Consider the following 23569-nt stretch of genomic DNA (forward strand, 5'->3'; position numbering starts at 1 on the left):
ACAGCAACTTGGTATGTCTTTCCGAATAACTCCCCAACTCTCTACCTCCAATCCCCCTTAGTAACCACAGATAAACTTTTGTCTCTATGCGTTTGGCTATTTTAGATGTTTTATAGAAGTGTTGTTAGGTGCCCTCAAGTCAGCTACTTATGACTCATAGCACTTCTTTGATCTAAATTTTGTCCTGTCCCGCACTGTCCTCATCTCTGCCATGCTCCACTCATTGTTAAAGTCACTGTCAGTCCATCTCGTTGAGGGTCTTTGGCCGACTTTCCCAAGCATAATGGCTTCTTCCAAGAACTAATGCCTACTGATTACATGCCCCACGGTTTCACCATCCTTGCCTCTGAAGAGCACCCTGGGTACACTTCCTCCAAGACAGATTTGTTTGGTTTTTGGGTACTCTATGGGATATTCAGTACTTTTCTCCAACGTTGCAATTCAAATTGAAGATTCTTCTTCAGTCTTCATTACTAATTTTCCAACTTTAACAAGCAGACGAAACAACTGGCTTACAGTCTGGCACACCCTAATCTTTAAAGTGACATCCTCACTCTTTAGCATTTGAAAGGGGTCCTTTACAGCCATTTTGGCTAACGAAACTTTTAATTTTCTGACTGCTGATAGCAGGGGTATTGATGGTGGATCTAAGTAAAATGAAATCATTGACAACCTCAGTCTTTTTTTAAATCTGTTGTGAGGTTGCCAACTGGTACAATTGTGAGGATTTAAAAATTTTGTTGTTGAGATGCACTCCATACTGAAGACTTGATCGTCAATAATCGCTTCAAACTTTCTTCACTTTCAAGCAAGGCTGTGCCAGCTACAATGCAGTTTATTGATGAATCTTAATTTCACATTATTCATATAGTCCAGCTTCTCATATTATTTGCTCAATATACATATTGAATAGGTATAGAGAAAGCACACAGCTGTGGTGCAACCCTTTTCTGATTTTAACCACGCAGTATCCCCTCATTCTGTTCAAATGTCTGCTTCTTGGTCTATGTAAAGATTTTGCATGAACATAATTAAGTGTTCTGGAATTGTATAAGTGAGATTCATAGAATATGTGTCCTCTTGTGTATGACTTTTCACTCCTAATATTGTCAAAGTTTATCAGTGTTATAAATGAGGATGTTGTATCATAATATTTCTTTTCACTACTGAGTAATATCCCATTGCATGTGTCTGAAAGTCTAGAGTCTTAGGCAATTGGTGCATATGTAAATAAAAAGAGCTTAAAGTAGAGCCATAACTACATTTTTTTAAAATCCTGACATGCATCTGGAATTCATGTTGGCTTTTTAAAGGACACTTTTTTCAAGTGGCAGCCCTTTAACTCTGGTATTGTCTTGGGCCATATATCTCAATGAGATAATTCCTTTTCTTAGAGCTAGTTGGCACATGCATCTAATCTATTCCTCAGAGGTCTTGAGATACAGTATTATCTACATCTTTACAATGGACCTCCAGAAATAGATATGATTGAGCAGAAATAAATTACTAGAAGAACTTTTTCTGCCTATCATTCTGGGCTCACCGTAGGCTGTACGTATGACCAGCTGTATAATCCTATTTATGGATTTATGGCTGCAATAGTTTGCTTCTAGGTATCCCACCTTTAATGTCCCTCATGATCTTCCAGCCAATTATTAAATTTATAGTCTTTAATCCTGCTTTAAAAATACAACTTTTGGGGAACTCTGGTGGCCTAGTGGCAAAAAGCTGCACTTCAATCCCAGAGGTACGCAGTCCAAATCCACCAGATGCTGTGCTGGAGAAGGAGGGACAATCTCTTTCTGTACCAGTCAGATCCGATTTGACAGTACACACACACAAAATAATAAAATTAAAAATGCAACTTTTTTGCAATCTAGCAGAGTGGCCTTTTTTATTCTGATAATGTGACAGTGTTTCTCCAATCTGGACATCTCTATCCCTCAATAAATTTGTTTTTATTTAAGTAGAGTTGGTGATATCACTCTAAAACATTGTTAAATACTGCCTTTTGTTAATAGATTGAGCACTTGGGTTACCTTCTGGCTATTATTTTTTCTACTAGTTTGTTTACAAAATTCTAATACAAAATCGAACAAAGTCTTTCAACTTTCCTCACACCCCCACCCATCAAATTGTATAACCCGATGATTGATCCTCCTCTCCCCCTGCACATCCGCATCCCTCTGCTTCCACCCTCTCCCACCCCTCCAGAATCCTTATACTCATTCTACAATAATGGGGGTTTTATACAATATTTGTCCTTATGGGACTGAGTTCATTCACTCAGCATAATGCTCTCCAGTCCCTCCCAAGTTAGGCAACAATTTACAAAATCATTGCTCCTACTTGCTGCATAGTGTTCCATTTTGTGAATGTACCATAATTTCTCAATCCATTTGTATTTGGTTGGACATTTAGGCTGTTTCCATGCTCTTGCGATGGTGGATGATGCTGCTATGAACATTGGTGTACAAATCTCAGTTTGTACCTCAGTTCTCATATTCTCAGGGTATATTCCAAGTAGTGAAATAGCTGAGTCATATGGAATTTCTATGTTCAGCTTTTTTGAGGAAGCTCCAGAATGGTCATCCTGGCTATTTGTAATAAAGTTGAATAAAATGTACATACCTTCCATTCTTTTTTTCATACTCATATTTGTTGTTGTCAAATCAGAACTGACTAATAAATAGCCCTCTATCAGGTGTCTAAGAGAGCTCCGGTGGCCCGAGTGTTAAGGAGTTACACTGCCACCCTTAAGGCAGATGATGTGAACCCACCAGTAGCTCCTTGAGAGAAAGATGGGCGATCTCCACTGGTTCAGGTTACAGCCTCTGAAAACTCATTGGGGGATCAGCTATGAGTTGCTTCTGATTTGATGGCAATGAGTTTGCACTTAAACTGAGCATGCAGGAGATTGCCTATTGTTATCCCTCAAAGACAGTCATGGGTTTCACCACCAGAGAGGTGTGGCCTTTGAGTCAGAAGAGCAACTCTTTACCGGCCCGTGGCATCAGAGCTCCCCACAGCATGTGTTTTATGCTTCAGACTCATTTTTGTTTACACTAGTTACATTTCAATTGTTCAATAAGCACTTGCAGTAAAAAACAAAACAACTGACACTGAGACACAGCAACCGTCCAGGGGAGTAGAATGTCTGTGGCTCTTCCTCAGAGCTGCTGGTAGATTTGAACTGCCAAGGTTGCTTACAGTACTTGCTAAGGACTATACTGCCAGGGTTCCCCTTGTAGCCAGTGGCCACCATAATGGACAAATCACTAACACTGTTTTTCTCTTGTACAAAATCAGATTTTTGCCTTTACAACCCAACCCTTTTTTGTTCTTCCCAAAGTCACCAGTGATCTCCACATTACCTAGTCAGCGGTCAGTTCTTGGAATATCCTCACTCATCAGCAGCATTTGGCACTGGGAAACTTCTTTTTTTTTTTTTTTTTTTAGTTTAAACACACTTTATTTTTAGACAACCTATGACATTTTTTCCCTTTAAAAAAAATGCCTCCGCTCCAAATAAATGAAGGTCAAAATTAAAATGGAGAGCTCAAGATGGTATCTCAGTCGCATTTGTCGAAGTCCTGGTGTGGTGATGAAAAGCAGCAGTCAGATCAGATGACAGGTGTTGGATCCAAAGAAGTGCCAAATTTGTTAACATTTCTCCATTTCTAAACCATCCTTAAAGAAAATCATGAATGGAGTCACACCATCCTCACGGTAGTCCAGCAGAGCGACCATGCCATCTGGATTCATGTTTTCACCAATAAAGAACTGGTAGTTTTTGAAATTAGCAAGGATGTGCTTGATCTGTTCTGCAGCCCCCGTCATAAAAGGTTTTACTCTTTCTGGTTTTTGTTCTTCAAGTTTGCCTTTGAGTGATTTCATGTAATCCTTGATGTACTTCTTGTAAGCTTCTTTTGTGAAGCTGGTTTCCTGCAAGTGATGGTTCATGACGATGTCAACACCAGTGATTACTGTGGTTTCGGTTCCTTCACAATCGGTGCCTTCAGCAGAGGCGTTTCCACCAATGAGCGAGTCATCAATGTTACCCTCCGTCCTACTGACCATCTTCCCCTCCACCTCCAAGCACAGTCCGCCTGCGATCTCCCGGATTTTGTAGATGTCGGAGAACAGCTCATCATGGCTGATGAGGTCCCGGTAGATGATCATGATGGCAACAAGGAGACGACGGCGGCACTAGCTGAGCCGGAGCCGGAGCTCTGAGCGAGCGCGCTGCAGCAAGAGCAGGGCTCAGGGAGAGGGGGGAGCGGGTGGTAAAGCGGGAAACTTCTTAAAACACTTCGTCAGTTTGGTTTCTGAGGTTCATCCTTCCCTTAGTTTTTCTGTTACCTCACTAGCTGCTCCCTCTCTCTCTATCACTAGCTGCTTGTTGTTCATTTTTCCTCTGAATTTTCAGTTAATCCTTGGTCCTCTGTCTTCTCTTAGTGGTCTAACCTCGTCTCTTGACTTTAATGTATGTCTGACTGCCAATGGCTGCCAAGCCTATCTACTGTACCACCCACCCCTGAGATTACACCACCCTTCTTGAACTCTGAAGAGGTGCCCATTTCTCAGTGGCTAGGATCCAGACTCCTGACTGTGGGTTCCAGGGGCCTCCAGCAACCAGCCTTCCACTCCTGCTTTGCCTCTTTCCCCCCACCCCCACCCCGTTCCACCCCCTCAGCCACATTGGTCTTGTTTCTCCCTTTATTCTTGTCTCAGGACCTCTGAGGTTTCTCTCTGCCTGCAGCGTGCCTCAACCAGTTATTCATTCACAAGGCTCACTCTCGCATCATTTGGATTTTTACTAAAATGTCACGTACTGCTAGACAGCACATGTTTACATTATGTATAAAATAATCTTCTGCCAGCACTTTCCATCCCTTACTTTTTTTGAGATTCAAACCAATATTTTTTAAATTTTATTTTATTAATTTTAATGAACATTTACAGATATTTTGGATATCCATTCATTCACATCTCTTACTTTTTAACCACCTGATGTATTCTGTGTTTTCTTGTTTTTATTATTTCATTTCTGTCTCCCATACACGTATATTCCAAGATGTCGTCACGACCCTTTGCTCGCTCACGGACAACTAGAACAGTGCCTGGCACAGAAGGTGCTCTGGAATGATTTGTTAGATGAATAAAATGGTTATTGCTTATGGACAAACAAAACTTTGCCTTTAAGTAGACAAGCATGATTAAGAGACTTTGTCTAGACTATGCTGCCTGAGTTTGAATCAGGGGCTTCAAACTGGTTCATTTTGTTTCTGCTACCTGCTAAGAATTTGCATTTCTACTCCAGATCTACCAAATCAAAACTTACATTTTAACAAGCTTTTCATTTGCTTCTAGATCCCAGCTGACCAGTCTGTGTACATACGAGTCATTCGGGGTCCTTGTTAAAATGGAGATTCTGATTGATGATTTCTGGTGTGGAAATGCAAATTCTCAGCAGGGAGGCGAACCAGAAAGAACTGGTTCATTTGAAACCCTAGTCTGAATCTCAGCTCTCATCTGCGAGCATGTGTGTGTGGCCTCAGACAGTTCACTCAACTTTTCCACACCTCAGTTCCTCCATGCAAGAGGATTGCAGGGATTGCCAGTGAGGAGTTCCAGGCTGTGCAAAGGGCGTGGGAGATTCCACACGTGAAGCCAATGCCCTGAGTGGTAAATTTTCGCTGGTTTTTGTTTTGCTTTCTTTTATATTTTTTTTTTTTAATTTCAATGAACATCTACAGAGATTTTGGAATTCCATTCATTCATTGTTGCACTTTTAAATTTTAGCTGTTTTTTTAATGACGCTTTTTGCGCATCACTTCGGGAAATATGACTGTGTAAAACCCATGTGAGAAAATTAGGCGGAAGATAAAAGAAAATTGAAATACAGACCAGGATGGGGAGGGAGGCTTTTATTGTATTTACAAGGGAAAAGTAGGTCAGGAATTAATAGGATTAACCGGATTCAGCTGCAGTTTGGCTGCAGGCAGCAGAAAGCATAGGCAGACTCTTCATCCTTGGGAATTCCTGCTGCAGGAAGAAAGAAAAAGTTCGATCTGGAGGCTTAATGAAGGGTAAGTTGGGGCAGGAGTGCCAAGCCCCGGTGTAACAGTACCTCAGTGTTGGGAGCTGGGTGTTAAGGGTTCAAAAGAGGCAGGGTGAGTGGAGGGAAGAGTACCACAGCCTCAAGCCCAGCTCTGCTACCTTGTTCCCTCTGACACTCTGGGTCATTGCCCCTCAAAGCAGCAGCCATTAATCTTCACGCAGCGTCAGGATCTTCCCAGGACACGTGACCACAGCACACTTTGCATCTCTGACTATTCCTCACGATGAAAGAGCCTCCCGTCGTGTTCTGAATTCCAGGTGAGCAGGGATCCCCACTGTCCTTTCACCGCTTCAACCCCCAGCCCAGAGCCTGGTACAAAGCAGTCACTGAAGAATGAAGGACGGTAAATTGGAGCCTCTGTTGCTTTACAGGGCTGATACATGGAGAACGTGGTGTAAGGGCCCTAAGAAATTCACTCCCCTAGCCTGAGATGCTCTGGTGCCTAGTGTAAAAGGTGGGAGGTTTGAACCTCCTCTCATGTGATTTATAACATCTAAAAATTATTTATAGCTTTAGTCACTAGAGGGCCAGCTGTGAGTCAGTTTGGCGGTAGTGAGTTGAAGTTGGGTCTGAATTAGTGCATATATAGTTAACACCGTTGGCTGCTACTGAAAGGTGGAAGGTTCAAGTCTACTCCCCACCCCTAAGACTCTTCAAAAGAAAGGCCTGATGACCAAACAACTTCTTATGGAGTTCACGTGGGTTTGCCATGAACTGGAATCAAGTGGAATGGGCTGGTTTCTATGCTAGAAAGGTGTAAAGGCTCATTCTTCTTTTGGATTCTCTCAGCCCCACAGAAACTCTTGATATTTCTAACAGTTGAGACAGAAGGTGAATATTGGCTGTTGCAGCATCTAAGTCTCCAGTGACTCTGGGGGAGGCGCGTCTGGATTTTTACCTACAGGAACAAAGCCTGCGTTCTTGGGACTGCCCTCTTCAGGGCCATGTTAACCCCGAGTGTCTGGTACGAGCCTATAAAACAAGTGAATGGTTCCCCGATCACGGGCTGAGAGGCTCAGGGGAGACATTTTCCTAAAGACATCATTTTTAGGATTCGTGATGATGTGAGCTAACTCTCTTCATTCAAAGAAGAGGAAACGTGGAGGGTGATGGTCTATGGCTCCACCACTGTTAGTGGCAGAATCAGGCTGGGGCCCAGATGTCCTTCTCTCTGCCAGCCTTGGTTCCCGCCCCTCCTACAGTCCCCATCAACATGCTGCCACTTTGCAAGACTGTAGTTGGTGAGATCTCTGGGCTCTTGGTGTCAAATTAGGCTGAGGAGAAAGTGAGGGGGTGCATGGAGAGTTGCATCTGTTTAAAATTGTGTTCAGAAGCGTCTGACAGAGGCACGTTGGGACATGCTGTGTTCTTGGCTTGAAATCAGCCTCTACAATGCAGCTGTCTCTCCAAAGTTATGTTTCTTAGGAAGCTTCGCCCATAGAGGAGAGCTTGTGCCCAGAAGCCCAGGGAGGCTGTCTTTGACCTGAAACCAGCTGTTACCCTTTGATCAGTTTTCCTCATCTCTAGGAAGGAAAAACTCATTCCTGATCTCTCTCACCGTCTGCTGGGACATGGGGTGGGGGGTCAGTGAGATAGAGAATGACAGCATTGCTGTTTTTGGTTTTCAAAAAAACTGTTGGAAAAATATAGGTAACACAGTATTTGACATTTGTCAAGTTTAGTACTTTTCACTTGGGTAACTCAATGAAACCAATTATAACAATCATACTGTGCAATTATCAGCAACGTCCACTACCACAACCCAGCACCCTTCGTCCAGTCCTTGATGGTCCTTGATAGGTGTGTGTGTGTGTGTGTGTGTGTGTGTGTGTGTGTGTAAAAGACAGGACTTTGCTGCCAGTTTGCTTGCCAGCGCCTTTGAGAAGCAAGAGAGGCCTCTAAGGTCCATAAACACACTGTCTCTGTCTCTGTCTGTCTGTTTCTCTCTCTCATGTATTTACCTGTGCTTTTGCAGCAGTGCCACTAGGATGCTCTCCAGAGCCATCTGCTTTTGATCTGTCCACATGGTCTCCACCTGACGGCCCAGCCGAACTTTGGCTTCTTGCTCCTGGTTTCTTGCTCTAGTTGGTTAGAAAAAGAGAAACTGTGAAGATGCTATTTAAGTAAAACTGTGGAGAGGCTTGGCAGGGACCAGGACAAAGGGAGACCTCTGAAAATATAGACAAGCTGAGTTGGGGGGATCTCTATGTCTATGTCCACACACACTGTGGTGCAGACAGACCCTTCCAGCCAGATCAGATTCACCAAGTTTAGAGAGGCAGCATCCATAACCAGTAGACACACAGTTGAAAATCCCTCCTCTCAAATCCCTCCCCTCAGATGGTTTGTTCATTACAAAGGGGGATATTTGGAGCTTTACAAAGGAGAAAACTGGCAGCCACCGCATTACTCAAGTGAGCAGAAGTAACGTCACCAAATTGACATCTGGTGCTTCCTGGAATCATGAACTGAGAAGGACACAGTGTCACTCCCTTGAACGCACAACCTGAATCTGACCATGAAGATACACCAGACAAATCCAACATCTAAGGACAATCCTCTACGCAACTGGCCTTCGTTAAGCAAAACTGTCAGTGTCACCAAGGACTGAGGACCTATCGCAGATTAAAAGAGATTGAGGAGGCATGACAACTAAATAAATGCACCCCGTGAGTTAGGAATGGCTTCTAGGACCGAAAGGGAAACCGTTGTTACAAAGGACAACTGGGACAATGGTAAAATTTGAGTATGGATTATAACTGGTGATTAACCACACTGTGGTTCTGTAAATAGGGGCCATCGTATTGCTGGGTTTTAAGAGACCCACTTGGAAATGACTATAGGTAAAGGATCATGACCAAAATTTATTCTCAAGTGGTTCAACAAAATAATAATAGTAATTATTATTGTTATTTATTATTATTATTAATTTGTGTATGTTCTATGTATCTGTAGGTATAGTGATATAAGGAGTTTGGTGGCCTAGTAGGAAGATACTGAGCTGCATGTAGTTTGAATTGCCTGCTGCTCCTTGGGAGAAGGATGGGCAATCTCCTTCCATGCGATTTAGTGCCTGTGAAAACTCTCAGGAGGATCAGCTATGGGTCTGTCCCAACCAAACAGCCTACAACAACAGGCATAGCCATAGAGTAAGAAAGTGGGTAAAATTTTAGGAATCTGTGATTATAGGACTAGACAGGTGAAGAAGTCCAATGTACTATATCCTCACAACTTTTCTCCAAGTTTGAATTTTTTTTCTGTGTCAAAAAGAAAAACTGAAACACAGCACAGGCTGTGGAGTTAGACTGAGCCCTCGCTCTGCCTTTCTTTAGTCGTGTGTCCTTTAGGCTGTGATTAACCTCAGGTAGCCTAGTGGTAAAGAGTTATTTTCCATCTCAGAGGCACATGGTTTGAATCACTTGGCTGCTCCAAGGGAGAAGAATGGGCATTCTCCTCCTATGCAATTTACAGCCTCTGAAAACCCAGAAGAGGGTCAGCTAGGAGTAGGTTTTGACTTGATGGTACACCACCACCACCACCACAACAACAACAAAGTGAAGGTAAGAGAATCTGTTTTATAGGATGGTTGGAAAGATTGGTAAGAAACGAAAAGTAATGGCAAACACTTGTCAAGAGCTCACTGTGTACCAAATGCATGCAAATGGTCCGGTGCAGCGCCCCTCAGTGTGGTGTGGAGTCCCGATCTAATGAAAAATCAAACAGAAGCTACCGTTACAGTGTTAGCATGGGAGACTAGCATAGGGAGAAACATATACAAACCATTTCAAACTCAAACTCATTGCCAATTCAAGCAAGTTGGAACCAACTCAGAGCTGACTCTCTAGTGGAATTTCAGGGGCTGTAAATTATACAGGAGGAGGCTGCCTGTTTTCGAACCTCATACCTTTGCATTGGCAGCACAACTCGTTACCCAGCAGGCCACCGGAGCTCTTGGACAAAGTAGCGAGCATTTGATGGAAGGAAGCTGAGGTTTGACATTGATACCCTTCTGGGATATTGAAATGACAGGCATAATAGATGCTATCCAAAGGAAGAAGGAAGCCCTAGTTGCCCAGTGGTTAAGCTACTGGCTGCCAATCAAACGGATGGCACTTCAAACCCACTGGTTACTCCCCAGGAGAAAGACATAGTGAGAAGATGAGAAGTCATGTAGCCATTTACAACCCTGGAAACTGATGGTGCTAGTCCTACTCTGTCCTCTAGGGGCACTATGAGTTAGGATTGACCTGACAGCAGTGGATTTGGTTTTGCTGAGTTTGTACAGGGGAATGGATAAAACACGGTCCCTACCCTCTGGTGTTAGAGCCTCTCAGCTGAGTGTGGACGAAAGCACTAGACAAAAGCTTACCCCTGCTGCCCGTTCATGATGTCCAGGAGGAGCTGGCGGGCAGACAGCTGGGCCAGCACTCTCCGGTAGCTGTTGCTGAAGATGGCTTCTGCATACCTCCTTGCCCTGGAGCAAAGGGAGAACCAGAGAGTGGGTAACTGGGGCCAGGCAAGGGCATGATGGGAGCTGCAGTCACCCTTTCTTTGTTCCCCTCTGTCCGCTCACCCCCAGAGAGGCTCAGCCCCCTGGAGCTCCACATCCTCCCTTTCTGGAGATGGGCAGTAGGGGAATTTCTGGGGACCAGTTGATGGCTTGGTTTTGCACCTTCAGCCCTTGTGGCAGGGATAGCCTGGGGGCCACCAAGAACTTGGACTCTTTTGGCAAAGCTGCTTACCTGAGGGGCAGGGTGGGTGGAGAGAAGTGGGAACCACTGCTGAGGGTTAGGATCACAAGGAGGAACACGCAGAGCAGCATCCTTCACCCCCGGGTGGCACCTAGAAAGAGACGGGAGGGAGGTTCAGGAGACCCACAGCCGCAGGGGTGACCTCTGTGAATTGGGGCCTTGACTCCGTGACAAGCCTTGATATTTGTCAATTGGAGGCTGTGGAATGGTGGGGAGAACCCCAAACAGACGAATAACCCCGAATCTGTGAGACAGACTTCAAATTCTGGATCTGCCAGCCATAAACTCTGACATCATCTTCCCCATCTATAAAATGAGCTTGAGAAAGCTCCCCCGAGGGCCTTCTGTAGTTGCTCAGAAAATGAATGATAGACAGACCATGTCCATCACGTCCTGCAGAGTCACCCTGACAGCCCTGGGGCACCTCCAGACAATGTACAACTGGAGCAGCCAGGGACTCTCTCCGGAAGCCAACCTAGTTTTGGAGACCCGGACCCAGGGACAGGCTGCCTGCCGACCACCCCACCCCCCCAGGCCATAACACCACTCACAGGACACACCCACCACCCTAAGGACTCCTGAGAGGTGATAGGCTCAGAGACTAATGTCCACGAGAGAGATGCCCCAAACTTGTGGCTCCTAGGGGAACCCCCAGTTCCACCCTCCTGGCCCTGAGCCCCTGCATCTGCAGCAAAGAAACCCCTGAGACCTGGAAGCCAGCCTGTCACACAGTCTGCACCAACCGCAGCCCAGAGCCCACCGAGCTGGACACAAGAAGATTATACTTGAGGTTGAGCTGGGTCCCCAGACTCTCTTGAGAACAAAGAAGCCTATTGGAGCCACCTCTGGGGAATGTATGCTGAGGCACTGCTGCCCAACTACCCGGCTATGAGCTTAAATACCCACCAGTGAGTAGGAAGACGGAGCCGAGTTCTTGGACGTAGAGCGTCAGGGGCCTGCGTGCACAAGCGGAGTTGCTACTCGGCTGTGTTTCAGGACCAGTACTCTGAGCTCTTGGAAGTGAGATGGCTTCAGCAACTTCAGACCCTGCGGAGCTCGCTGCCTCTATCCCACAGCCAGAGGAGGCCTGTGTCACCGCTCAAGTCTGGAGGGAATCTGAAAAAAAAAAGCAAATGGTGGCCTAGCGGCAAGAAGCTGCACTGCAATCCCAGAGGTACATGGTTCGAATCCACCAGATGCTCTGCTGGAGAAGGAGGGGCAATCTCCTCCTGTACCAGTGAGATCTGATTTGACGGTACACACACACACACACAATAATAAAAAATAAAAGAAAAAGCAAACGGACCTCAGCTTTCTGGATAAGCAGGCTTATTGCCAATACTTAGAAGGCAAATTGAGGCACCTCAAGATGCAGATCGAGTTTGATGATCCTAAGGACAGGGAGGGTTCTGTGTCCTCCTGCTCAGCCCAGCGGAAAGGCAGAAGCACACACCGGGGTGGAAGCCTGCTCTGCACTTGCTTCTCTGTGGCTCCTGCAGTTTTCTTCCTCTGTATTTGTGGCTGTTCCCTCTGCCTGGGATAGCTTCCTCTGACACAGGCACCTCATCTTTTGTGGCTCAGTTCTGATAACACCTCCTCTAAGAAGGCTTCTTTCTGGGACCCCTACTCCTGACACCAGAACTCTCAGCTCTGTCTTCCTGAAGCGGATCCTGCTCTCCTTCACAATGGAGCAGACATCAATTAAACACACAGCAAAAGGACAATGAACAATAGTGGCAAAAATGCCTATGCTCTCAGCCTGTATTGATGGGATTTGGGCCTGAGCTGTTGACAGAAGGGGAAGCAGTCCCTCTCTTTATGTACCCCCACTCAGGGACCCCACCCAGGGTGGCAGTAGGGAGCAGGAGGAACAGCTCAGGCTTTTAGGCAGACAACTCTGAGTTCAAGTCCAGGCTGTACCGTTACCTACTGTGTGTTGCAGGACAAGTGGCTTCTCCTTTTGGGGCCTCCGTTTCCCCGTCTTTAAATGGAGACAGCTGCAGGGTCCAGGTAAAGATTAGATGTCATGAGTTGCACGGAGTGGGTGAGACAGAGGAACGTCTCAATACCCCTTGGGTGAGATTATCCAGCAGGAGAGCCCCATCTGCCGGCAGGCTCCTCTGTGTTCTGTCTTGTGTGGAGTTGGAGTGTAGGGAGGAAGGCTGTAAATCTTGCTCCAGACAATTAGACATCTTTTCCAGAGGAGTTTGAGTTCTGGAAGACAGCCTGGGGAGCCAGCGTGGCTGAATCATCTCATAGATCTTGTAATTACCCTTAATTGGGGCTTTGCAATTAAGGGATGCAGTGAAGGACCTGCTTCAGCTAGGGTCAGTGCTGGAGGCCCCCACTGCCAACCCAGACCCGACAGTGTGGCTAGCCACAGGGACAGAAGCCACTCCGGGAGCTGGGTTTCTCCTAGATCCCCCTTCGCTCAGCAGAATATAGTCCTCAGTGGGCAGGGCCATCCAGAAGCCCAACCAGCCCCGGAAAGGAGCAGGACCCCTGTTTTCCCATGATTACCCTGCATCACTCCATTTCCTCCTTCCTCTCTGGGCTGCTGAAGAACTGATTCTGCAGACTAGGAGCTGGACGGGCAGGACCCACCACTTGTACACTCAGGATATCTCTCACCTCCCCGTAGACCCCAGAGAAGGTACCCCCCATTCCTGAGATTGAGAGCCCTGTACCTCCACAGCTGGGGGGAGCAGCCACCCAGGCCTCAGTCATCAGCCCCTTTCCAATGTGCCCTTCCCCCATACACACTGGCAACCTTCAGCTCCTTCCCTACTTTTGCTGCCAGTGAGTAATGCTCACTCCCCCTAAGCCAGCCTGTTCTTTCCAGGTTGCTCTTGTCATTGTTAGATCTTTGCCCTCTCCTGGTAAGCCCAAATCCCTTTGCCCTACAATACTTGCTGTTGATATTACTGTGTGCCTTCAAGACAATTGGAGCTCACAGAGACCCTCTATGACAGTGTATGACAGAGGCTTTCCTAGAATGGAGACTTTACGGAAGGAAATGCCAGGATTTTTCTCCCTCACAATGGCTGGTGCATTTGAATTGCCAACTGTTCAGTTAGCAGATCAGCGCTTAACCAGTGTGCTACCAGGGCTCAGCTTCCACTATGATAGAACTAAAACAAGAGAAAAGACAGAAACCTGATACCGTCTCACCACCCACCCAGGGCTGTCTCTTTAGTCTCCACCTTCATCCACGCAAGGCTCCCTTCAGGAAAACTGTACATCTGACTCGAGTTTTTGCTCCTCAGACCAAGAAAGTTCCATATTCTGCCATCCTACACATCTCATCATGTCACATCTGGCTCTCCCCTCCCAGCCTTGGCCAAGCTGTACTTCGGTAGTGAATTGCATAATCAGGGAGCTCTCCAGGAGCAAAGAAAGGCCCTTGACAAAGAACTCCAAAACCCAGTCCTTTTCAGTCTCTCAGTTGCAGCCTCAATTGCTTGTCTTCTTTGCTGCTGATTTTGTGAAGATTTGAGCACATCCAGGCCCTTACTAGGGAGCTCTGGTGGCCTAGAGGGCAAAGGGGTTGAGTTGCTAACACAAAAAGTAGGTGGTTCAAATCCACCAGCTCTGCAGGATAAAGATAGTCAATCTCTTCTCGTATGATTTACAACCTCTGAAAAGCCACTGAAGAGTCAATTAAGAGTTGGTTCTGACTTGACAGCACCTACCAACAAGGCCCTTCCTAGAAGCCCTGGGTTCCCTTCTCCTTCCAGAACAAAGGCAAACCCTCCTTAGCCTGACTTCTCTCTGTCTCACCTCCTGATCCTCCAGCATCTCAAATTGTTTCTAGACCCTGTGCCTTCTGATCTGTGCTACCTATCCTCACTCTCACACTTTCTGGAACAGACTTTTACCAGTCTCCAGTTTTATAGCCAAGAAAATTAGTCCAGGGAGGAGAGGAGCCTATTCCATGGCCCTGCATCAAATTAGTTTCAGAGTGGGCACTTCAAAGTGGGTATTTCATTCCCTGGCTGGCAGGTTCGCTCCTGCTGCATGCTGCAGCCTCCCTGGTACAGTAACTCCCCATTCAGGGAGCACCTCCGAGTTTGTCACCTGCATGTGGGAGACAGCTCTGAGAAAACACCAAGCTTTTGCTCTGCGTCACTGGGATTTTAGGGAAGAAAAACAGTACACAGAGATGCTTCCTTAATTGGTGTTTCCCTGCAACACGGTGCTTTTGGGGAGCTGAAAATACCTGGAAAGGGGGCATAATTTGGGGAGCAGATCCCAGTAAGTATGACGACACTATGCTTGCTCGAAGGGAGGCTACTTGTACTGTTCTGGGTCGGCAAGAGACACAACAGGCATCCTAAACAGCGTGCCCCAGGGACGGGTCCAGCTACCCGGATGGGTTTTGAGAACAGAATCCACACAGTTGCAAAATTCCACTGTCAAAGATGAGAAGCCGCCAGTATGATCCCGTTTAAGACTGGAGTTAAGATAGGCATGTGGGCAACAGATGGCTGTTGACAGACACATCCCACACGGCCCTTCTAAGAAGCTGGAATCTACTTCTGACATGTAACAGGAACCCAGCGGCATCCCCAAGGCCCCCTTGATGACCTGCAGGCATTTCAGAGTTTCGTTATCTCTCTCTCATTAGGAAGATCCATTCTCTTTCAGCTATGCTCCAAACAGGTTCCGTGGTCAGACAACGTGTGGGGTTGTCTGGCTACAGAATGAATGGGCAATTCCTCGACATTCTTTGGCACATTTTTGCCAGCATTTCTGCCAAGAACGCACTGAGAATTCTGCCAATCTGGCCATCCCACTAAAGACAGAGGTCGGATCTCAAGTGCCAAAGAAAGCAAGGCCACTTTGGAACACCTGGAGGGGAGCAAAACTTGAACATTTCCTCGATATTCTGCTTTGCAGTTTGTGCCTCTAATGCAATACTATGGAAAGCCCTGGTGGCTGTAAAGCAAGGACAAAGAGCGAAGAGCCCTGGCAACACACCTGCCAAGCTCTTAGCTGCTAGCTGAAAGGTTGGTAGTTCTAATCCACCCAGTGGCTCAGGAGGAAATAGACCTGGCCCTCTGCTCCCCGTTCTGTGGAGACAGTTCTGTTTCATCACATGGGGTTATTATGAATTGGAATTAACGTGACAGCACTTATCAACCAAAGGCAATGGTTTCATGATGCAGTTTATTAATTGTTTCCCCAAGAACACTCGAAATCAAAGGAAATCTAAGTGCTCATGGAGGAAGCATCCTGTCAGGTGAAAGAGTGGCCCCCCCCCACCTCTCTCCACAGTGGGTTTAAGGCTCCTTATGGTCATGGACACGAATATATCAGAATCATTACAATAAAAATCCAGAGCAAGAAGCGTGGTCACGGAGGACTCGCAGGATAGAAATTGTCTCTAAAACCGGGAGGAAGGCATGTGGCTGCATTTGAGCAAGAAAGCGAAATGTTATCAATTTCCAGGCAATTATGTTGAATTGGTTCACAGCAATCAATGAGCAGCATTGATTCGCACAGCCACTTGGCTCCCCTCTGATCCGTGGCGGGACCTCGCCATCAACAGTCGAATCAAGGTCCCAGAAGCCAGCCTGCACAGCCTCAAAGATGCATTGACACCTCCCTTGCCTCCAAAGAATATTTGGAACGTGCCCACCTGCCACTTCTGCATGGATTAAGGTGTCACAGCATCCAAGACAACCCCAAAATAGCACCAATCACTGAAAATCAGGTGCCAGAGCCTCTCAGAAGGGGTCGTTTTGTCCAGAGAGGGGTCCGAGTGCACTCTCCAATCCACGGGCAAACAGGATGGTGTGAGGCCTCGTGGCTTGGTGTCTCTGAGTTGGTGAGAAGGTCAACTTTTATTGTCCCCATCCAGCCCAAGTCCCAGGGCAACCCTTTCTCACCTTGGACACAGTGGGTCTCCCTCTGAGATGAGGCGTACCTCTGGTCCCTCTGAGATGAGGCGTTCCTCTGGTCCCTCTGAGATGAGGCGTTCCTCTGGTCCCTCTGCTGGATGCCGGCTCCAGCAGCTGCCTGACACTCCCATCATTTATACCTTCATTTTCCTAAGTGTTGTCAGCGTCAGAGAATCAATTACCTACAAGTCCACCAAGGGGCCAATTTTAGCATCACGTTGACAAAACCCTAATGAGGGAAGGAAGTTTTTACCCTCTTGCAAATTAAGATGCACACAGAGCGTTGGTTCACTTTTGTCTTTGAGGAGGATGAAAGTTGCATTATTATTCTGGGAGAAATAGAGAAAAAGAAAACTGCCCTTCTACTCATCAGGGTAATCCCAACAATGAAGCACTAAGGATTCGTCTCCACCCTGAGCTACATGTGCCTTTTAAAAAGTTCATCTAATTTTGTGTTGTCTGGCTGTAACTTTATTTCACTTCAGGATAGAAAAACATTGATTTTTTAGTTGTTTGTTTATGGGTTTCCCCCACTCTTCTTTTTCCCTCCTTTGTAAGGGAAGTTGTTTGCTACCTCCCTTGTTGTTCAATTATCAAGATTGCCTGTTTCATTTGCACTTGCCTCGGTCACAGGCCGGGTAAGGCAGCTCGCCTGAGGAGCATCCACCATGATGATGAACCAAGAAACAGCCCAGCACGGCTGTTGCCTTTAAGGCATGTGAAGGAGGTAGGGACACTGGGGAGAACTGTGGAGTTCTTTCTGTCCTCTAGCTAAAGAATCATCCAAGAATACATGAAAGTCTGTTGGGGCAGATAGATCGACGCCCTGGTTTCTCCAACAGTAGTCTGGAGGAGTGAAAAGAGCTCTAAGCCATGAGTTCAGCGACTGGCTGCCTCTCTGGGCCTGTCGATCATGTTAGTGACCCTCAGCAAGGGACTGGCCTCTGCCAGGCCTCAACTTCTTCACCTAGAAACTCAAGAGTTAGCACAGAGCAACAGCTTTCAAACGTTTTAAGAAGCAGCATAATCTTTGCTTCAGAAATCTTCTGTACAAGGGCAGAATATAAAACAGATTTTCAAAACGGGGCTAATATATAGTTGGTGGAAGAATGAGGAGCACAGACCCTCCTCCCTTGCTAGCCACTTGAAACACTGAAATGACACTAAAATTATCAGAAATTTCTAAGGACCTTGCTGGCAGTGACAGTTTATGATTGTGCTTAGCTTGTGTGGAGTGAAGTGGAAGAGAGCAAGCGTGGGATGTCCTACCGAGAAGCAGGGGCAGAGTGTCACGTCATCCTGCTGTCGTAGGGATGAAGGGTCAAGTCAAACCAACTCTCCAGAGATTTGGAGACAGATGATGGGTCAAGGCTGCAGGTGACAGATGGAGCAGTTGGGAATCCCAAAGGAAATGGGTCTTTGCACAGTCAGGAGGGTGTGAGGTCACCCCAGAGAATGTGTTTGGGGGGGATCACGTAGAGCTGGACACTGAGTCCAGCATTGGGTGGAGAAGCCACTGGGAGCAGAATTCAGCCCCAGTGGGTGCTCTGCACTGGGACTTAAGCAGAGGACTTTGTGTCTGATATCAGATACTTCATCTGCTGACTAAGAGTTGTTGCTAGGTACTGTCAAGTCAAGCGACCCTATAAGCAACAGATCTGGGCCTGTCCTATTCTGTGCTATCTTCCTTATTTTTGAGCCCATAGCTGTAGTCACTGCCAACTCATCTCGTTTGAGGGTCTTCCTCTCCTTTGACCATCCTCCCTCTTTCCAAGCATGATATCGCTTTCCAAGGACTAGCCCCTCCTAACAACAAAAGTATGTGAGACAAAACTTCATCATTCTTGCTTCTGTGGAGCACTCCAGACACACTTTATCCAAGACATGGATGTTTATTCTTTTTGGCTGTCCATGGGATATTCAGTGCTTTTCTCCAACACCACAACTCAGAAGCATCAATTCTTCTTCTGTCATCCTTATTCAATGTCCAGCTCTCAGATGCATAACAAGTGATTGAAAAGACTATCACCTGAATCAGGCGCTCCTTAGTCTTTAAAATGATATCTTTACTCCTAAGTATTTTGGAGAGGTCCTTGACTGCAGCCTTTCCCAATGCAACACATCTTTTGATTTTTTTTTTTTTTTGACTGCTGGTTACCAAGGACGTTGATTGTGAATCCAAGTAAGATGAGACTGTGGTCAAGTGCTAGGACTCAACTCATGAAGCCGTTGGGTGAAAATCAGATGCACTGTGCACAGAGCATAGATTTGGCATAGGGTTTGTCTTACAAGGGCCAATGTCCCCATCAATGACCTCTGACTTCCAAATTCCATGGCCCACACACCAAGTTAATGTTCTCCCAGGGCCTTCCCTTGGCCTCACCCGCTGTTTTATTGTTTTAAATTTAACTTGAAGCATAATTCATTTACTGTTGAACTCATCTGTTTTAAGTCGTTAGTGAATATATTTTCTTAAGTTTATAGTTATTCACCCATCATCACGATCTTATTTCAGAACACTTCCATTGTGCAAAAAATCCTCTTGACCCATTTGCCATCAAGAACCATTCCCACTTCCAGGCCCAGGCACCCACTGTCTTCTGTCTCTACTACTGTCTTTACCACTGCTTTTGGTCTCTAGAGTTTTTCCTTCTTGATCTAGAGTGCTCACATAGATGGAAATACACAGCACATACTCGCCAGCTTCTTTCCCTCAACATACTTTTGAGACTCATGCATGTTAGTCCATGCATTCAATAGCTTGTTCCTTTTGACTCCTGGGTAATATTCTATTAAACTCATTGCCATTGAGTCGGAACTTATAGCTGACCCTCTGGTGGGTTTTCTTAGACTGTAAATCGCAAGGGAGGAGATTACTCATTTTTCTCCCATGACCCTCATGATGCCTGGCAAGTAAGGGGTTTCTGCTTTTCCTGAATCTGACAACCTTTGAAAATGGGTAGGGACCATCTGTGGAGCAGCTGGCATCGTAAAAGAAGACCTGAGGTATAAGCTCCTTTCTGTTTCATTTATTCTTTTCAAACAGAGGCTTAATTTAAAAGAATAAATAAAACAGAAAGGATGCCACAGCTTCAGAAACAGAGTCTTAGAAACTGAGGACAGATCAACTAAGGAAAAAAGATGACACAACCCAAGGACAGACCCAGTCAGGGCTCTTGGCTGGCGACTTGCTTCAGGTAGGTTTCCTGTAGGTACTTCTTAAAGGCAGTGGGAGTTTTCCAGAGTTCAGCTGCTTGCGTGTGTTCAAAGGGCTGTCTATGTTGTGTTCTCCTAGCAGGCTTTGGATGGAGAGGAGGATGGTTCTGACATCATACAGAGCAGACCACTTGTCTTTCAGGATGTCTAAGCACATGTTACCCTGAGTGTCCACGTTGGGATGGTAGCAGGGAGTGAGGAACTACACTGTGGGTACGCTGTAAGGGTAGCCACCAGGGAACTCTAGGGAGAACTTATACCTCAGGTCTTCTTTTACGATGCCAGCTGCTCCACAGATGGTCCCTACCCATTTTAGAAGGTTGTCAGATTCAGGAAAAGCAGAAACCCCTTACTTGCCAGGCATCATGAGGGTCATTAGCTCCTGCTATAACCTCTTGCCCATGGAGCCCCCAGAGCCTCCCCTCCCCTGGCAGCACCCTGGCTAGGCTAAACCCCTTTTTGGGCTGCAACAACGCTGGCTGCAGCTGGGTCGTGGTTCTGGGAGGCCATCTGGTCGGCAGAAGACAACACTACTCAGAAGACACGACCACAGCAACTGCAGGGCAGTGGGTGCCAGTATTTTATTTTTCACTGTTGTACACTTGCTCGCCCCCTCCCTCCATCCTCTTTTTTTTTTTTATTTTTTAGAGTCAAGCCCTGGACACAAGCTGGGGTGATCAGAGGAGAGCTTGGAGGCATTTGGAGTGACAAGCTATGTTTGCAGTAGAGTCTCAAACCTATGGAGGAAGGGGATGGAGGGAGGAAGCTAGTGAGCCCACAGGAGAGCCCAGGCCCAGGCCCAGGCACCGATTCCCACCATCCTCCTCGTCCTCTGGGGCTGGATGAAAGCCTCCTCCTCTGCCCAGCTCTCTTTTCCAGAGTTAATTGGCGATCACGATCACGGCTTGAGCCTCAGAAAGAAAGCTCCCAGGAGAATGGCTGGCCCAAAAGGCCAGGGCCGGGAGGCTCCGGAGCAAGAGAGACAAACCGCACATTTGTGTTGCAAATTTCCAGTGTGCTGAAGCCAGCCATTCAAAAGGTGGTGCTGCAGGGGGCTGTGGGGCTGTGGAGGGGAGAGGGAGTCCACAAAGGGGGCCTGTCTGAGGGTCTCAGACCCTGCTTTGTAAAAGCTGCTTTCATCGCTCCCCTTAGATTATGGCAGCTTTCCCAGCCCGAGGCCACTGCCCAGCAGAGGGGAAGCCTGGACCCCCAAGTCCCTTGACCCTCATTCCCTTCCAGGCAGCGTTTATGGGTCTTTGGCTGCAGATGTCACATGAGTTCTTGTGAGTGACATGATCTGAGTGAGGGGACCAGATTTTGAATATTGCGGCCTTGATGTGGGCTTCCCTGAGCCTCACTTTCCCCTTTAAGAATGAGTCCTTCCTTTCTACTTCACAATGGTCATAAATTAAAAAAAAAAATCAACAGCTCATTGAGGACAAATCAGTAGCTTACCTTCCAGTGGGTTTTCAGAGGCTGTAAATTGCACAGGGAGTTTGCCCCTCTTTTCTCCCAAGGAGCAGCTGGTAGATGGAACCACCCTTTGACTTGGTAGCACAAGTCCATACCTGCTGGGCCACCAGAACTCTCTCACCATAGTCACAGCCTCTGAAATCTTTGTGAACTAGTCAACCTCACCTAAGCAGAAGGGTCTGTAATTGACTAGAAATACATCTGATGGCAGTAAAGTCCTCCTCATAGAAAAGGGAGCTCTGGTGGCCTAGTAGTAAGGAGTTACGCTGCTAACCCAAAGGCTTGGGGTTCAAGTTCATCAGCTGTTCTTTGGGAGAAAGATGAACAGTTTCCTCCCATGTGAGTTATAACCTCTAAAAACTCACTGGAGGGTCAGTTATAAGTCAATTCTGACTCTTTGGCACATGACATCTTTCTAGAAAAATAAATTCTTGGAACAACCACTGTTGTCATTGTTATTGTGTACCATCAAGTTGATACTGGTTCATAGCAACCAGAGGAGAACTGTTCCGGAGGGCTTCCTAGGCTGTGATCATTAAGATATTCCAGCAAGGTCTTTCCTCCTGAAGAGCCCATCAAAAGGAACCACCTTTCAGTTGTTGTTGTTGTTTAGTGTCTAGTCAGAACCACCCAAAACTGACCCTCTGGTGGGTTTTCAGAGACAGATAATCACAGAGGTGGAGACTGCCCATCCTTCTCCTGTGGAGCATCTAGTGGATTCCAACTGCATGTCTTCGGGATTGGAGCACAGCTTCTTGCCACTAGGCCACCAGCGCTTCCTACCTTTCAGTTAGCTGGAAAGTACTGTGTGTCTTCCTTGGGAAGGTCCCTCTCAAAACTCATTGCTGTCGAGTCAAAACCACCTCCTGGCTGATCCTCCCGTGGGTTTTCAGAGGCTGAAAATTGCACGGGAGGAGATTGCCCATCTTTCTCCTGCAGTTCCAACCCAGTGATACACACACATACACACACAGAGGCACTTGCTAGAAATCCTAGACTACTTCTTGTTGTCAGGTGCCACTATGCAACCCCAAACTTTAACGACCCTGTGTATAAAAGAATGCAATCTGCGTCATCATCCTTCTGAACTCTTCTATACTCCATCCCAGAACTATGAACCCCCCTCAAGCCCCAAACTCATTGCTATGGGGTAATTCTGCTCCTCTTTGGGGTTTTTGAGGCTCGGAATCTTTCCCAGGGCAGACTGCCCATCTTCCTCCTGCAGAGCGGCTGGTGGATTTGGACTGCCGATTTAGGGAACTAGAGGCTGAAATCCCTTTGTTGCAGAATTCACAAGCCATCAGGCATAGTGCCTGGTGAGAAAAGAGAGATTGGACGCAAACCACCGGAAGATGGCGCTGTTCCCCAGTCAGTGGCCTTATCTGCCTCTGGGTGCAGGATGTCCCACATGTGGACTTTGTTCCCTGTGAAATCCTGGGAGCAGTAAGGGGCCCAGGTCAGTTAAGTCGGCTAGCCACCCGCTCCTCAGCCATCTGAGCCTCCCACCACTGTCTTCTTAACCTCGTTTTCTCAGCTATTTTATGTTAGGGGAGATTATGTTCCCAGGACAAAGAAAAGGAAACAGGACAGCTTTGGGGGTCTCTCTCAGTAGTACTAAGGTTCCCATTGGGCCTGGTGAGGAGGGGGTGTCTGTTGGGAGACCCTTCCCATTTCGAGTCTCTGAATCACAAATCTGCAGACATAGGAAGAGGACACATCCATTATTTGAGCGTCTGCAGGCAAAATCTATGGCCCACCAGAGACTCTAGGTTCCAGTTTCCCTTTTGAAATGGACACCACCCTAGTGTGAGGCTGGGTTATGGGCTGACTTCCCCTCTGTGGTTGCAGTGCACTGGGGGGAGCTGGGATCACCCTGACTGTGACACACCTGGCCTCCAGGGTCCTAGCCAGAGAGCCCTCAGCCCAGACAGGAAGCAGAGTCACTGGAGTTCCCCTCCCGTCTGGCCACGTCCTTTGGGCCTTCCCCAAGCTACCTCATTTCTTCCTTGTACATGGAGGGCACCAAGCTACGATCATCAACCTCCACACTCACCCCAGCCTGGCTCCTGGCTCCCATGCGTCAAGGTCCTGTTGGAGTCAGA

The 23569-nt window shown here is 46.9% G+C and overlaps 2 protein-coding genes and 1 pseudogene across 2 annotated transcripts; all 3 read right to left on the reverse strand.

Annotated features, from left to right (window-relative positions):
- Positions 1-3663: 3663 nt before the first annotated feature.
- Positions 3664-4182, reverse strand: LOC102852556 (translationally-controlled tumor protein-like). Its single transcript, XM_006881508.1, has one exon. The coding sequence runs from the start codon at positions 4180-4182 to the stop codon at positions 3664-3666; it is 519 nt and encodes a 172-aa protein (XP_006881570.1).
- A 1847-nt stretch (positions 4183-6029) lies between these two features.
- Positions 6030-10946, reverse strand: GHRH (growth hormone releasing hormone). Its single transcript, XM_006881509.1, has 4 exons — positions 10867-10946; positions 10494-10598; positions 8086-8205; positions 6030-6048 (listed from the first exon to the last, which is right to left on the reverse strand). Exons 1-4 carry the CDS (start codon positions 10944-10946, stop codon positions 6030-6032), a joined length of 324 nt encoding a protein of 107 aa, XP_006881571.1.
- An 8999-nt stretch (positions 10947-19945) lies between these two features.
- On the reverse strand, positions 19946-20504 carry LOC102853385 (annotated as a pseudogene).
- Positions 20505-23569: the final 3065 nt, after the last annotated feature.

The sequence above is a fragment of the Elephantulus edwardii genome, unplaced genomic scaffold (genome assembly GCF_000299155.1).
Source record: "Elephantulus edwardii isolate Elephantulus edwardi_28Jun2011 unplaced genomic scaffold, EleEdw1.0 scaffold00015, whole genome shotgun sequence".
Classification (NCBI taxonomy): Eukaryota; Metazoa; Chordata; class Mammalia; order Macroscelidea; family Macroscelididae; genus Elephantulus; species Elephantulus edwardii.

Excerpts from the sequence above, each read along its gene's own strand:
- LOC102852556 (XM_006881508.1), bottom strand. The coding sequence starts at position 4,182 with ATGATCATCTACCGGGACCTCATCAGCCATGATGAGCTGTTCTCCGAC.
- GHRH (XM_006881509.1), bottom strand. The coding sequence starts at position 10,946 with ATGCTGCTCTGCGTGTTCCTCCTTGTGATCCTAACCCTCAGCAGTGGT. Across the intron at positions 10,599-10,866 it reads CCACCCACCCTGCCCCTCAG|GGCAAGGAGGTATGCAGAAG; the intron begins GTAAGCAGCTTT and ends CCTTTGCTCCAG. Across the intron at positions 8,206-10,493 it reads ATCATGAACGGGCAGCAGGG|AGCAAGAAACCAGGAGCAAG; the intron begins GTAAGCTTTTGT and ends CTAACCAACTAG.